The 16,714-nt window shown below is 46.7% G+C and overlaps 1 protein-coding gene across 8 annotated transcripts in view; it reads left to right on the top strand.

The window, feature by feature from the left end:
• The window catches only part of LOC118773660 (5'-AMP-activated protein kinase subunit gamma-2-like), a 122,170-nt gene that overhangs the window by 83,711 nt on the left and 21,745 nt on the right, over window positions 1-16,714 (top strand). For 5 of the 8 annotated variants that reach the window (XM_036522681.1, XM_036522684.1, XM_036522683.1 and 2 more), the window contains 2 exons: window positions 8,686-8,737; window positions 15,450-15,562. In XM_036522681.1, coding sequence (XP_036378574.1) covers window positions 8,686-8,737; window positions 15,450-15,562 — 165 coding nt within the window. Of the gene's footprint in view, window positions 1-8,646; window positions 8,738-15,449; window positions 15,563-16,714 lie in introns of all 8 variants that reach the window. The other 3 variants (XM_036522682.1, XM_036522689.1, XM_036522687.1) reach the window with 2 other exon arrangements.

Here is a 16,714-nt window from a genome sequence, read left to right as displayed (position 1 = left end):
GCACCTCTTCAGATCCGCTGATCTCAGATCAGACGCAGGCCCCGGTGACAGCAGAGGCATGCTCCCGCAGGACTGAAGCACCTCTTCAGATCCGCTGATCTCAGATCAGACGCAGGCCCCGGTGACAGCAGAGGCATGCTCCCGCAGGACTGAAGCACCTCTTCAGATCCGCTGATCTCAGATCAGACGCAGGCCCCGGTGACAGCAGAGGCATGCTCCCGCAGGACTGAAGCACCTCTTCAGATCTCAGCTCCGAGCTGTGCTTTTCGCCCCCTTCACCTGAAGGAAGAGAGAAAGGGCATCACGGCGTCTCTCCGCGTCAGAAGGAATGGCAATGAGGAGACCCCGGCGATAAAAAAAGCTCTCGGTGTATCCTTTGGTCTTGGTGACAGGATTGGCTTCTGTGCCTGCACCACATCCTTGCTTAAATAATAGCTTTCAGCTGTTCAGAGGGACATTGCTTAGTGGTTCATTGCTGCTGCTTAACTTGTGGTAGGGCTTGAATATATTAATATATGTTGTGCTCACACTCACTGGTCTGGGAGTGTTGTTAGCCTGGTCTGACGCTGTTGCTCATTTAACGTGAATGGATACACTTCTGTTCTATTGTGCTGGAAGTCAGTCTAAGTGTCTGGATAGCATCTGCTAAATGAATGTGATGTAATTTAATGTAATGTAGTGTAGTGAAGTTTCTTCAACACATTGTATTATCCTAGGTGAGAGGTTATATATTGCCCTGTAGCCAAAGATAGTGTAGTAGGTAAAGATGGTAAATCGCAGCCGGACCTGAAAGCCTGAGGGAACAGACAGGAAATAACTCGTTCATTATTACCAGCGGCTGCTTTCTTTCCAAGCGGCAGAGTTTGTCTGCAGACGAAGGCGTGTCTCAAACTCTGCAGGCTGGCGCAGCTCACTTAGTTCAGCAAGTCCAGCTTGTCGGGGGGATGTGACCTTTTGTCTTTTTCGGGCACGTAGAGCCAAAATCAATACGCCCCCTTACTGTCTGCGTACGTGTGTTCCTGTTCTTCTGGAGTTCCCGTCCCGTGAACACTGCGGCGAAATTCAGCAGATGTGGGACGGGGACAACTCCCCTCGCCTCTCGGAGAGTTGGCCCAGGATAACCCCTGCCTCTCTGTAGTGGGGGTCATGCTACTCGGGATGTCATGTGACTTCAGGATGGAGCTGGGCAAAAGGGAGCACGTGCTCCAAACTGCAGATGTACATCCCCTCACTGCTGCTCTGAGGAAGGGCTGTGAGACTGAAGCGGTAGCTGTTGGCTGCTTACTCACACTCACACACACACACACACACACACACACACACACAATTTCCCGTAATAATGTCACCAAATGTGATGTTTCCCGTAATAATGTGACCCAACACGAGGTTTTACACCTAGGTCAGTGAGATTAGCGGCTGTGCGTTGGCGATGGTGTCTGACTCTGGTACAGAGAAGCTGTGGCGGGTTTGGGGTGGCGACTTCACACGAACAGTGAGAGGACTGAACTGGAGTCCTGGGCAGTGTCACACCATGACTGCATGGTAAAAGATTTTAATATTTTACACAAAAGTGAATGTTGCTTGCTGCACAGTATGGTGCAGAATACATATCACATTGTTTTGTTTTGTTTTGTTTTTTAATATGAGAAGCATGTTCTATTTTCTGTACACAGGGTAGATCATTTGTTGAGATTTTATCCTCCTCTTTTATGCTGTACCTCAGCTATTGTAGGGCCACTAGTTTCCATGTTTAAAATGCTATACTATACTTTTTGCAAAATGGGTGTTTTTTCCTTGTTATTCCACTCATTTTCCATTTGTTCCTTTTACACCATTCATTGTTTCTCCAATAAGCAAACTTAATTAAAATACTTAAATATGAAGTAACAACAGCAAGCCACGATACCTCAAAAAGGCACATATGTAATAAGCTAAACAAGTGCATTGAAGCAGACATCTGTATGTCAGTAACTTTCAGTATAACACAGAACTGGGATCAGTGAAGGTATCGTCTCTCTCGCCTATCTCTCCTGAGCACAGACTTTGCATACTGTAGTCTGTAGAGGCAGAGGTGATGCCGCTCATGTCTACCTGTCTGTCACTGCCTAGGTGGTCAAACCGTGGTCTCACCATGGTCAAGCCATCTGCCATTCCACAAAATGAGATTCAGTCATTGATTTTCAGGGGTCACAGAGCTAAGGACAGGTTATGTGCACCAGGTATAGTCTACACAACCTATGCAAGTCGCAGTCAATTTCTGACTCCTGCTTGGATAACTGTAAATCAATCTGTTCACCCCCAACCCCCCCCCCCCCCCAACCATCTTTTATTTGTTGCTTAAAACCACTCAGCATTGTTTCCAAGGTAACTAATATTACACCAGATGCGGTGCATTAAACTGCACGACTGTGCGAAGCCCTTGATGTCGTTATGAAATGCGGGATTCCTTTTCAGAAAGACCGGTGCTATTAGATAATCAGAATTCCATTTCCAGAGCTCAATTCGGCTGAAGTTCTGCGATGGAGAAGACATAGGGCCTCTGTTATTGCTAGCACCAGGTTAGGCTTATTCTGACTCTAATGCATTAAATCTCATGAATACAAACTCAGCTCTATTCATTCGACCACAGTGTGCTCTGGCAGACGATGGGAAGTCATATACCCAACTTATTAAAAACTCCACAGGGAGCAAGACTGTGTTATTTTTATTAATGTGCCACCATTCAAGCCATCCTCAGCCGATTTCTGGCGACACACACCAGAAATAGAGGTGTGAAAGAATTGTTAAGAGTTTTTTTTTTTTTTTAAAGTATCCACACTGTAATTGGAAAAAATATAAAATCTTTCTTCTGTGTCATCTCTTGCCCTGCCTGCACACATTTCCCTCCCCAAAATATTTCCCCATCTCCTGCGAGATAATGACTCCTCCATCTCCAGCCTCAGGCAAATTCCCAACTCAGCTCACGCTAAGTGCGGTTTTGTTGCTGCGAATTTTTCACCTCCCAAGAAGTGCGGAGATTGTCCCGCTGTTTATGGAAAAGCACGCGGCTTATAACATCGGAATTAAAGGTAATAACACACTGTGTGCTCTGGTCTCAGCATATACCTTTAATGATACACCTCTCGCTGTGGGAAAGGGAGCTAGCGGGGGCTCTCAGCCCTCCTCTGGTAAAATTAAGGAAGCGGCTCTCACAGAACGGTTTGGATTCATTTATGATCAGGTGCTTTTTGTATTCCCGACTTCTTTCAGTGGGGTTTACCGTTAATGCCATACTGATAGGCACCCATCTGACCGACACCCATCTGACCGACACCCATCTGACCGACACCCATCTGACCGACACCCATCTGACTGACACCCATCTGACCGACACCCATCTGACTGACACCCATGGTCGTCCCTTTGTCCTTCACTGATTCCTTCAGAAAAGTGGGTGCTTTTCTATTTTTTAGGTGAAAGGTGGTTAGCAGCGTGGTGTAGTGGTAAGGAGCAGGGCTTGTAACTGAAAGGTTGCTGGTTTGGTTCCCCAGTGTGACACTGCTGTTTTCCCATTGGGCTATGTACTTAACCCACAATCGCCTCAGTAAATACCCAGCTGTATAAATGGACACAAATTTAACATATGTTAGTTGTTCTGGATGAATGGCAATAATGTGAGGTAATGCTTAAGGCCATAAAGGTCTGAATGACATAAATTGGATATTTATTCAATATTTTCTAAATCTCATGGTCTGGTCCATACTGGTGGAGTTCCACACACCCAACCAGACTTATAGCTCATACTAAGCCTCATACTGAGTATTCTCCCATCTGTCAGGATACTGTGATTCCTAGCCTTGTCTGATATGTGTGATGTAGTGAGCCTCTCTCAGGAAATCTCTTTTTGTTTGCTTCATATCCTGTGATGTATTTAATTTCTGTTTTCTCTCAGGGCACATATTGAAACAGTAAAAAACTTTACGGCTGAACGGCATTAATAAAAGTATGTTGTCAGGGTGGATGACAGTCATATTGAGGAGATGACAGTAGAGATAAAGTCGAGTCAAGCCGAGAGGGGGTTTGAGCATCGTAGCAGTAAGCAATCACACGCTCATCATTAAATCATAATGTATTCTGCTGGACCAGAATCGGTCGGGCCCTGACATGATTTAATAAAGAGGAGACTCCAGCGCATAGACTGAAACATAAAGCCTTGTGGTAATTGGAGGCTGGGGCCTTAAGCCTCTTAATGTCTTCTGGGGAGAAGCTGAGCAGCTAGTCACCTGGATATATACAATGAAGTGTGAATTCATATTATTTGATGAGCCAGCTCCAAGAAAAATGTTCTACATACAGTACCTTCACTGTTAATCCAGTGGTAATGCCACACTGTGCCTCTCTGCCTACAGGCTAATGTATATATGTGGCCGGACTTGGTTGATGCTCAGATGAGATACCTCTAGGTGGCTGTTAGAAGTAGTGTTGGCTGGCCAGTAGGGGGCAGTATGCCCTCTAGACTGAACAGAAGTAACAGGGACACTGTGCTGTAGGAGGAGGTAGGCTGGGTGATGTCTTCCGGATGATATGTTAGACCAAAGTTCTGACTCAATGCGACCATTTTACAGTGCATCTCTTGGTTCATCAGAAGTGTATGGCCATTCACCTATAACTAAGGCTGAGCTGAGAAGTTCTGAGAAACCTAAGGTTCTGAGAAGGACAGTTTTGTTCACACATGGGTGTCCCTGCATGTCTAATTTCAGCAATCTGTCTGATAAAATGATATTCAAAATTCACTCCTTATAGCCAGTCTGTCTTCACCAGAAGACTTCACATTCACTTAACTGCCTTTAGTTTTATGGGAATGACAAAGGTCACATTTAGTGACTGTCCCTATGTATGTGTGTCTCCTGTTACCAGAAATCACTCCCCAGACTGTAATTCATTGGGTGTATAAGATGTACTAGACTAGACTGTACATGTTGAGACTATTATTTAATTTTCCTGTCTATTGATAAAAATCATGCAAAGGCAGAGGTGAGCTCAGAAACATTGGAATCTGAATGTGCAATAACCGGTATGGTTTGCAAAGCAACTGTCTGATACTGGTATTAAAACTGAGCAAAGTGGGTGATGTTAATGGCACAAAATTACACAATTAAAGCCTAAATTCACAACTATGTGAAGCCGTGTAGCTGGTTTGGCAAAGGAAATTATACACATCTACAAATGCTGGTTATAATTGCGTTGAAAAGCTTTAACCCTGATGATTTGGGATTTCATTAAACAGCTGGATTATAAGAAGCTGTTCAACAGCAGAGTTTTTTAAGTAGTTTCAATTCCAAGTGAGGTACATTTCTGTAACTTCCTGGAAGCCCAAATAAGCTGGCATGAAGTGTTTAAGTTCTTGTGTTGTTTATGCTCTTGGGAAGAGCAGGAAGGAATAATGAGACCTCTTAAAGCAGTGCAGTAAAAATTCACAGAGCAGTCTGTTTGCTCGCACTGTGGTGCATTATGGGGGATGTGTTTGTGCTGCTCCCTGTGACTCATTGTGGTGGAGTTTTTGCATGACTTTTTTTTTTTTTTTGCTTTTCTTTTTTTTTTTTTTTTTTAATTTTCCCAAGCCAGCTGCTGCTCATGAAAAAGGCTAAAGCGCACCAAACTGTGACTGAATCCGGCCGGTGGTGCTCAACGGGTCGTGCATAAAGCGTTTTTTCGCGTTCGGTCGCTTCCCAGAGAAACCGACTCAGCCATGCGCGGCTTTGTTTGCACATTAGCCCGGTTACAGTTTAAACCCCTTCGAAATTTAGGCTTGCTGCTGCGGCAAACCTGTGAAGTGAAACTGTGCGGAGCCGCTGCGACCTCCGCTCGCATTGAGCCGCTGAAACGTGGCGTGAATGTGTAGGATGTGCACTTTTTTTTTTTCGAAGGGCGGTCATCGCCGTGCCGCACATGGCCACGTCTCAGATATGCGTCACCGGAAGGCGATTCCGGTCAGACCTCAGCCTTGTTAACAGCTCATGCCAGCAACGTTTCTGCCCCACTATTTGCGATGTGTCCCAAACTGCTCATCTGCGCCATCTGCAAACTTCACTTGCTCGATAGTGTGCTGCGGGTCTTAGTGAATTCACACCGGTCCTCTGGGAGGCAAAGGGGGAGGGTGGGGGTCTTGTCACACCCTTGACTGTGCCTTCCGGTTAAGTGTACAAAAGTGCAGGGTTTGCAGTGAGGGGGTGAAGCTGACCCCACACCTCTGGGTTACGGGTGGTGACAGGGCGATCTGTGATCTGTGTTCAGGGGTGTAAACCTGTGAAGGAATCACTGACGTATGCATTTACATTAATGTTATCAAGCAGGCGCTCTGATCCAGAGCACCCTACAATATTTTCCATTTATATAGCTGGATATTTACTGAGGTGGGTGTAGTAGTTTAAGTACATTGCCCAAGGGTACAACAGCAACGTCTTAGTAGGGAATCAAACCAGCAACCATTCGGTTATGAGCCCTGCTCCTTACCACTACACCAAACTGCTACCCAATCCACAAGGAAAACACAAAAGCGGACACTTGATCACAAAAATGCCAAGAGGAGTACACAGGTTTGTCATGTCTTCTGTCACTTAAAAATGAAACCTATAACACATGACGTATACTAATTAATTACCCCAGTATAAGTTTCTCCATAAATATGTATTCTTATGGAAATAAGGTAGCTACTTTGCTGGACTGCCTTGCTAGCTACAGAAGCACTAGCTTTTATAGTGACACAGTTGGCAATGTCTGCAGTTACCTGGAAAAAACTCGTTGGCTAGCTATGTGTGGCAAGTTGACAGGAATGGCCATCAGGCTAAGTAGTGACTAGACAAGAACAACCCCTGCCTTGGAGTATCCATAGTACATAGTAAGACAGCTAACTGGAGATATAACACTGTAGTTAACTAAAGTATTTTGCAACCTAACTTTTAGTAAGGACTCATCTAGTTAACTAGCGAGCTTATTACACCTGTGGATTTGATTGCTAGCAACAGCTTGCTGTTGCATATGTGATTCCCAGTTGTTGACAGTTACTTGAATACTTTTTTCCTCTTAAAATGTTTCCAGGGACCAGCAACCAAACATGTAAAACTACTGAGAACAGACTTTCCTCTTGAACTATTCTGTCAGAAAAAGCTGTCATTGCTAGAGGCAGAGAGGCAGACAGCGGAGGGTGTCCCAAAGTGAACGGCATCTCCCACCCTTTTCCTATTGGCCGACTCGCTGGACCGACTCTCTAGTGACGTCAGAGAATGTTCACGGTGTGGGGACCCCCCGGGGAAGGGGGGAGAGCTGCCGTGACGCAACTTTCGCTGTTCTCCCTGCGTCATCTACTACCCTCCCACTTTCCCCTTGTGGTTAAACTGGGGTTAATTTGAGGTTAATCGGATCTGCCCCGTTCCGGCTGGATATGAACGCTGCGAGATGCAATCTGCTGCCGGTATGCGCTGGATGCCCCCAACACTGCCGGTCGGAAGTCGAATCCGACACTAATCTCTTTCTGAGCCCGCCCGTTACTGCTGGTTGAATGATCATGTATCATATCACTCATATCACTCTTGCCCGGTTTTTTTTCCCTCATCATATGCGCCTCGCGTACACGCGTTATCGCGCCAGCTGTGAAACGTGCTAGCTCCTTGTTTAGGCATAAGAATATGAATTCTTAAACACGCGCGACTGCAGTTTTGTAGGTTGGTAGGTAGGTCTGCGTGCATATGCACGAAAAGTGGAAACTTACTAAGACCGGGAATGATCTTCAAGCACTAACGCAGGGGTCAGAAAACTCTTGGCTTCGCGCTGCTAGGCAACAGAAAGGTAGAGGGGAATTCCTAATATGGCAAAGAACGAACTTCCCGATTGTGCTAAAGTGCAGGGGGACGCGGCTCTCGGTGTCCTGCGACTACAGACAAATCATTTGGTTAAGCGCTGTCCGCGGTCGATGTGCAGAAAATCGTTGCAGTCACCCGGGATAAATGCGATCTTTTGCAACGGGAATAAAAGAAAACTGACATATTGCACCGTTAGGTCGAATCTCGTTTAATCCGTGGGCTCGTCCACTCGCACCGGGTCTGGCGGTGCCCTCTGCCGCCGGATCGGGTGGTTGAGCTCAGGCGAGAGCATTGTTCATTACGACTGCAGCAAACTGGAATGTTCCACTTTCACCCGAATGTGAGGGGGGGGAGTCGGTCCGTCTATTAATGTTTTACGTTTGAACTCGCAGTCAGAATGTACCGCGGAACGTCTTTGCTCTCAGATGAAGTCATGCAAGGAAGAACGCCTAAGTGAATGTGATGTGAGCTGACTTTGCCCCAGAAACCGCTCTGCACGCCGGTCTGTTTTGGCTCTGCTCACAGCGCCTGAAGGGGAGTTTCACGGTTACAGGACTGTCAGGTCGTCCCTGCCCAATACAAGTTTCCACGCCATATAGAGCGTGCCTCTTTCTGAATTGTTGCCACTCTTTTTTTTGACACCGAAACAAATCTTCGCCGCTAAGGAGTTGCTGCCTCTTTATTACCCACAGTTTAACTTTGCAGAGCGGCCCGCGGGGCTGCCAGCTTCCGATCGCGGCGAACCGCTGCCCCCTTTTTTTTGCCCGTGTGCCGTGGAGGGAGAGTGGGGAGAGCCGGAGATTGCGAGCCGGCTGCTGACTCTGTCCCCCTTGCTTCTCGCCCGCAGGTCCACGGTCTAGCTGAAGGTATGCTGGAGAAACTTGATCTCGAGGATGAAGGTAAGCCCTTGACTGTGGAGTTCTGTTATTACCGACCTCGCAGTTGTATGTGCAGAATCAAAGCGCTGCGGTGAATAACGGGAGTGCTTGTGTGTCCTCGCACAAGTATGTTGTCGACTACATTCAGTAGTTTGGATATGGTCGTACAGCTTGTGTGGTATGCTTTCCGGTTGTTTTGATTTAATTGCTGGACGATCAATGCTGGGGGGTAGCCCGACACGCTAGCCTCGTTCGTGATTAGTATTTAGATTTCTACAGTAGTTGTAGGACAGGTAGCCTATAGCATGCCCAGCGGAAGGAGGCGTTTGTGAGCGTAGTTACATCTTATTACTGGTGTATATTTCAGATGCCGACCGCAAAAAATGTCATTTAAAATTAGAGTAATCTAGCCGTACTTTTAAAGAAATGCATTGCTAAATGTGTGCACATGCGCCGAATAAATATTGCAGATGCTAGTTGGATGTTACTTTTGGCGACTAAGCTGACGGTCGCAACACATTCTAGGTGTCAAAATAATTACTCGCTGCTTTGATCGAACCGCTGTTATTTATAGCTCAGAGATAAACGTCTTGCTCTGCTGAATTTAATTTAATCGTGTTCGTATATTAACGCGTTTATACTGTCTCTTAACGACATCAGACCTGTCATAGCTCTCGCTCTGCACGGATTTAGAAAATCGATCCCTTCCCGAGCTACGTGGGCGGACTGTGATATCCTACAAATGAGCAATGCAAAGCAGGGATTCCTCAGATCCGGGGGGGGGGGGGAGACGAACTCGTTTGTCGTCATCCGTGAACCTGTTTGCTCCGGGTGCTGCGCGATCTGACGCGTTTGCCGGCGTCCTTTATTTCGCTCCTGACGATTCCAGTCCCCGGCGGACCGGCGGACCGCTCCTCCGGCCGACATGTGGTGGATCTGCTTTTCTGAGTACTGCAGCGAGCGCAATCATACAGCTGTCAAAGCGAACAGCCAAGAAAGCATGATACAAAAGGCTCAAGATGAAAAACCTGATGTTATGTGAATATCGAGGTGCTGCGCGCAGACACACGCCGCACGCATTTTATTTATTTGTACATTTTCAGATATTTATTTTTCCCCATCTCAACGACTGAAAAGGGCTTTGATATTGCAGCAGCCGGCTCCTGGTTCAGAGATTTCATGACCAGCCCCCTGTCTTCGAACCTGCTTGTGGTCTGGTACATTTTATCGTTTGCTGCATAAACTCAGGCCCCGTCTGTAGTGATTCCATTTTATTTGTTCAATTGGCGGTTTCTAAAGCAAGGCTTTGGCTGCCAGTGTCAAACTGCCAAGGGTTAGTGGAAAATGTTGGTCCAAACACTATGCTCGGTCTTGTTTTCCTAGCACTGAACCTTGAGTAGTAACCAAAGGTGAAAAATTATAGAATCAAGGATTTTCCCACAAGCCATACAATCACTACATCATTTCAGAGCTTTATTTATACAGTAAATAAATACTGCAGTATATTTTATATTTATTGACTATATGTAAATGTTTGGCAAATTGAATTTTTCAGAATATTTAATGAAGAATTGCAGGACTTATTTCACTGTTGGTAGGTCTTGGAGCTTCCTGGTGAGCTGTACAGTTGTAAGGGATTGTATGCAAACTGCAAAACATTGGACGTGTTCTGTTTGTGTTGGCATACCGTGCGGTACATTTCTGGTCAGCGTTAGGGCTTTGGCCGTTCTCACGCGGACAGCTGCAAGCCTTCGCTCTGATGCAGGCAGAATGCCTTTGTAATGTTTTTAATCCGTTACCTGAATGGACGAAGGGCATTTTTTTTTTAAGTTTACAGGGGGAAAAGGGGCGAGGTTCTGGTGTGGCCTGGTACCCGCTCCGGCGGAACAGCACACGCATATTTCTGGGATTACTCTCACACTGAGCACTTCCTGTGGCACAGTGGGCGTGTCCTGTTTTTCCCATGGTCTTGAGATGTTTTTGTGTGTGTGTGTGTGTGTGTGTGTGTGTGTGTCTGTTTTTGGAGGCATAATAGCCTTTCAGGGGAGGGCTCAGTGTGTTTCCTGTACGAGGCAGAGCTGTCCCTCCGCCGCGCGCTTCACGTCTGGGTAACCGCCTGGGGTCGTGCGTTCCCTCCCTCACACCTCGCTCCCCGACTCTGTGCTCCGCCGTGTCCCACAGGGCTGACAGAAAAGGATGTTTCTAACTGTCAGGGCTGGGAGAATGTTTGATGCTGCGGTTGGTTTAAAAAAAAAAAAAAAAGATTTTGTTTTACGGCACAAGAATGTCGGCCACACGCTGTCCCAGACATTGCGGTTCAGACAGCGGACAGTCTGTCCGTCAATCAATCATGTCTGGTCTGAGACGGCGCTCTCCACGAAGACGACGTCACAGAGCACAGCTCACAGAAACGCCAAGGTGTGGCTTGCCAGGAGGTGATTCTTTGGCAAGAGAAAAGAGATCAGCTAGAGTGACGGGAGCAGAGACAATAAGGTGTGATAAAACTGGGCTTGATCCAAGACATTTACATTTACATTTATTCATTTGACAGGGAGACATACTAATAGGACACATTACAGTTAAACACAGCAAGGTATCACAGAAGCGGCTTGCTCTTCAGGGGAGAAAAAGCCCCTTAGAAGAGCCTCTCCTAGATTAGCGATGAAAGGAGTGGAAAATTTCCCCTCTGCGCTTTAGTGGCGGCCAAAGATAAACTTTACAGGCAAAAACACTATTTTCAGCTGATAGTAAAATTGAGCTGACGTGCGAAGGAAGCAGAGTTGCAGCGGAGGCACAATACTCCGGGCAGTATATCAGTTATTAACACAGGATCTGTGCTGTGCTTTGCTGTTTTGACTGTACCAGCATATCGCAACAGGGCATGCGGGCAGTGATCGAGGCGGGTTGGTGGTGTGGCCCTAGAGTAAATGCTCATGTGCTTTCCCTTTAGTTGGTGGCGTTTCGGGTCAGAGGAGGAGCCCGGGGGCTGGATCACTCGTTCTTTTATGGTGTTAATCGCTGCATGTTCTACAGGCCCGGCACTATGGGGGTGCTTAGGCGTGCATTGCCCCCCCCCCAGAAGGACCTCAGTGCACCTCCAGTTGTCTCCTTATATCCTGATATCTACGTAGTAATTCTTACGTTTTTTTTTTAAGAAATGACGTTTTGTCCGATTGCAGGTGCACCCCTCTATATTTTCTCCGGCCGCCAAGCCTGATGTTCTAAAACTCTGACCCCATGCAGTTCCTCTGCACGGATAAGCTCCGAAGAGCTGCCCATTTGTTAAAATCCGGTCGGAAACGTAACATCAGGAAGTTTCAGCTGTCCGCTAAAGCAGGAGGAGAGCCCACCCGCACTTCACATATGCAATTTAATCATGGCCGCCGCCGTGCCCCGCAGTGGTTAAAAGTGAATAATCGGGGCTTTCTGACAACAAAGGGCCATTCTGCGGTAATTCAATTCACACAATTCAATATGGATTGTTGCCAGAAAATTCTGTCGGCGTGTGGCTGGAACTTCAAACGCTCGCGCGCTTTGAGGGGTTTTCATTATGTCCCTGAGTGAAACGCAGTGTCTGTAGCAGCTGAGGCCGGCGTTCTGAGACAACGGTAGACCTTGTCAAATGCTTGTTATTGCTTTTGAAGCGGCCCGGTTCGGTGCGTTAATGTGACCGTCGACTTCAATTGCCTGCGCAGGTCTGTGTTAAAAATTAAATTACGTGTTAATTAAAGCAATGAAGCCAGCTTGCTTGTTCCGGGCAAAATCCTCAGAGTCAGTTGCCGGAGGTAATGGGGGGAGGGGGTGGGGAGTTGGGGGGGGGGGGGGGGGGGGTGGCAGCGGGTAGCCGTAATTACCTGCGATTCTCACAGCCTGATGAGAGATGACACGGTCAATTAAATCAAAAGTTCGACCTTGTTACTAACAGTCTATTCCAAACTTAACGCTGGCCATGAGTTTCTGGTGTAGTGGGACTTGGAAGTTCTTTGACACATTACAAAAAAAGAATCAGCTTTGAGGTAGTTTAGTGAGGTATTGCTTCAGTTTTAAAATCTTACTGTCTTTCTCATCTCCTTTTAAACATAGGTCTAAGTTCAGTTCCTCAGTTGTGCTTGTCACTGTATTAGGATGTCCTGAGCTGATGAAATGATGGTGACTGCTTTCAGACCCAAGCACAGTGGAGAGTTTGCGAGGTGGTTTTCAGCAGGGGCTTTGTGCTCTGCGCACTGATTAAATTCTTAAACTTAAATGCCTCCCTCTGTTCAAAGATCACAGGACTGGTATGGGACTTTTTGCTAATTCACTGTGAAAAAAGAAGACACTGAAGGCTCCAGGTCTCCAGTTTGATTCTGTTTGTTGGTTTTGGGTCAGCCCCGAGGTTGTGAAATCAGACTTCTGTGGTTCGCGCTATGCTTCAGCTTTGTCGTCATTCATTCAAATACGAGGAAACCGAGGATTCAATATAAACGGCTTGTATTGTATTATTTTAATTTTTGGGGGGGGGTTTATTGTCGTGCTTTCATGGTGCACTGCGCCAAATTAATGGCCAATCGTGCGTGGCTTCCAGGAAATCCCGTCAGGGGTGACGTCCGTGTGGTGCTGACCCCCCCCCCCCCCCGTTAGTGGCGGTGGTGGCGGCGGCGGACTGAGGCAGCGCCATTACGTAACAGCAGCAGAAAAGAGGGTTTGTGCTGGCCAGTCACGGGGGGGGAAAATGCGCGTCAGCGTCCGACGCAGCCTCGCAGGCAGCGGCGGGAGAGGGGCCGGCAGAGGCGTCGAAAAAATCCCTGCCACCCTCTGACGCTGTGCTTCGGACCGCGGCCTGAGGACAGACCTGCGGGGGGACGCACCGTGTGATGCAGACCGGCCGGGGGTGGGTCTGCTTTCGGGTGACTGTGTGACATAGTATGTATTTGATCTCCTGGCTGCTTTCACGCTGTGTAGTCTTTTACGGCATACTCCAACGTTGCCTGCAGCTCTAACTCAATGAATAAACCTGATTAGTGTTACTTATTACTTGTTATTTACTAGTAGTATCGCGATGTGTTATGTATTGTGTGATCTGATGACTGTGTGATATGTGGTAGTGTATGTGCTTGACTTCCCTTAGTTTTCCAGGCTGTCTACTTAGCACAGGTTAAGTTGCGGTAGTGCTTGAATAGTGGTCTGAGAGTGTTGTTAGCCTGGTCTGACACTGTTGCCAATTTAGCGTAAATGGATACAATTCTGTTCTTTTGTGCTGGAAGTCACTCTGGATAAGCGTGTGGATAGGATCTACTAAATGAATATAATGTAATGAATTTTCTTCCACACATTGGAAGAATGGATACACTAATGTTCTCTTGTGCTGTAAGTCGTGTGCTCTGGATAAGAATGTGTGTTAAATGAGTGTAATGTAATGTCTGGCACGCCAGCCGTGTTGCCTGGACCCTGAGAGAGGACGCTCTCCCCCTCTGCCCCCCCCCCCCCCCCCCCAAACAAATGGCTTCTCAGCCACTCTGAATGCTCTCCAGGAACACATTTAGCCCTCCAAATACTACCCTAAGAATTACTATAGCAACCGGTGGCAGACCGTGGAGAGTAACTGAGGACTGAAATCATTGCAGAACATCAACACCTTAATAAGCTAATCATATACTTGAGGAATTTACAAGCATGAGATGCGTGCGTGGTATCAAAAGCTGGCCTGAATTCAAATGAATTGTTTGATTAATCTAAAAATTTTGCTTTGGTTTTGTTTGAAGTGTTTCAAAGGCTTGTTTTCAAAGGCCATGAGAAACAATACAGCACAGCAAGTTGTATGACTGCAGAATAATATTTAATGAACGTTCCCTGGTAAATAAAATGCCTGCCCTGAGATACAGCCCTTCAGCATGTGACTTCTATGTCTCTCCGTTGCATCAGTAAACAAACGGGAGACTTTTACTTGAGTCTGTTCCTCTTCGAGCTTGTCTGTGTTTTCTTCTTCTGAGTAGAAAACACAAGCTCCCGGGTGGCTCAGTCCGTTAATGCGCTTGATCCGAGAGCAGGCTGAGTCCTACAGCGCGGGTCGAGCCAGACTGTGCTGTCTGTAGATGATGACTGGAAGCCCACAGCAGCACAGCAAATTGGCTTTGCTCCGCCGGGGATAGGGGTGTGTAGGTCAGGCAGGATCCCCTCGTCACAGCGGGTGGTGGTTTATGTGTGCATTTCACTCTCTGTGGCCGGTGTGTCCACACAGAGGCTGCTGCAGTGAGACGTGCCTAATGCACAGTTGGTGGTGGCAAAAAAATAAATGGATGAATAAGGAGGGAAAATGGCAAAAGCAGGTCCAGCCTCCATCTAGCAATGTTGTAGCCAGACTGGGCTAAACTGGTCATTGCAGACAGACGCACCATCCAGTTAGGTTGGATATGGCAAGGATGCCTCAGTTCTTTGTGAAAACAGACAGATATGTGGTTTTATCTGTTTAAATGTATAATAGTTGCATTTTGCAAGCGTATCTGCTAATGACTCTGTTTAGATGAGGAAATTGTTTGGTCATCATGGGAAGGCGATCTCAGATTCCTGGATTCAATCCAACTGCATTGCGCTTTGTACTTAACTTCGAGGAAAAACAACTGAACAAGTGTGATATTTATTTGCTCACAATAATGTGCACTGATTTTAGTGACTGTCGGGTTAAAATCTGTGTTGGAAAATTGCTTGAAGATGCAACAAGAGTTTGCTGAAAATCCTCTGTTTGTTTCTCTCTCAGCAGCTGCAGAAGAATCAGAGAGTGACATTTACATGCGGTTTATGAAGTCCCACAAGTGCTACGACATCGTCCCCACCAGCTCCAAGCTTGTTGTCTTCGACACGACTTTGCAAGTAGGTACTACAATGTTTTCACCAGTGGATACGTGTTTGAGGACGTACATTGTAGGATGGTCCCTGAGAATCTTACGAAATTGGCAGAGGATGGAAGTGGCATAACTATTTTACATCCTGAAAAAACATTGCATCATTTTTTTCATTTCATCAAAGCAGCTATTTGATTAAATACACCAACCTGGGTATTCACTCCATTATTTTTATAAATGAGACTGCATTAACCTGGCTTGCACAGTAATGTTACTCCATCACTGCAATTCCTGTGTTGCCTCTCATTTATGTGTCTAGAAATTGTTGGTTATATGGGCTCATTCTGAAACATGTTGGCCAACGCATTATGCATCATTCGCCAGTTATCGTATATTTCACTTATCTCTGGTGTAATTCGAACGTTCAGAAATTGAGCATAAATGAGCGGTCGTTCTGAAAGAGCTTAAAAATGCGGTCTTTAGAGACTTTCTTCCTTTTCCTCCAGGCAGTAAAAGCCCAGCTCAACCCCACCGCCTCTTCCAGCGGCTTATCATCAAAGCCCTATTACGCAAATGCGGCTGAATGTGACCCTACGACCTCACGGGAGTCAGCAATTAAAAAGGCTGTAGATCTGAATCAGAAGAGCAGTGTTTGCTTTAATCCTCCCAGTCTCAGGGGCCCTTCCATCCATCCCCTGCCCTAGATTGGGGGGGGGGGGGGGGGGGGGTGGGGGGGCTAGATGGGGGAGGGGGGGGGAGGCGTGGCCGCTTCTGTCAATGCCACTGTGAGGTCACCAGCCTTCCTGTTCGGTCCCTTCTCTTGATGTCGACATGTCGTTAGCATTCTGCAGGCATATCGTTAGCATTTGCATGTGCATGTGGTTGTAGTGGGTGGAAGAGAGACATGCCGACCATGGTTCAAGCATCATGTAGTTTGATAGATTTTTATGGCATGTTGGTGATAGGGATGTAGACACCTATGCTAACCATCACGATCAGGGCAGCCAGCCTGTGTCACATTTCTGCGCCAAACTAAAACATTCCTCGCTGTACTGCGATCAAAATGCCATTTATTTATTCGCTGCTATTCACACAAGTCTGTAAGCTTTTTTTGGAAGCCAGTTTTCATGGACGCGAGTCTGTCCTTTGGAGGAACAGCTTAAATACGGATGTTGTGTGC

Source organism: Megalops cyprinoides, chromosome 2 (genome assembly GCF_013368585.1).
Source record: "Megalops cyprinoides isolate fMegCyp1 chromosome 2, fMegCyp1.pri, whole genome shotgun sequence".
Lineage (NCBI taxonomy): Eukaryota > Metazoa > Chordata > Actinopteri > Elopiformes > Megalopidae > Megalops > Megalops cyprinoides.
This window is presented reverse-complemented; position numbering and strand designations above follow the sequence as displayed.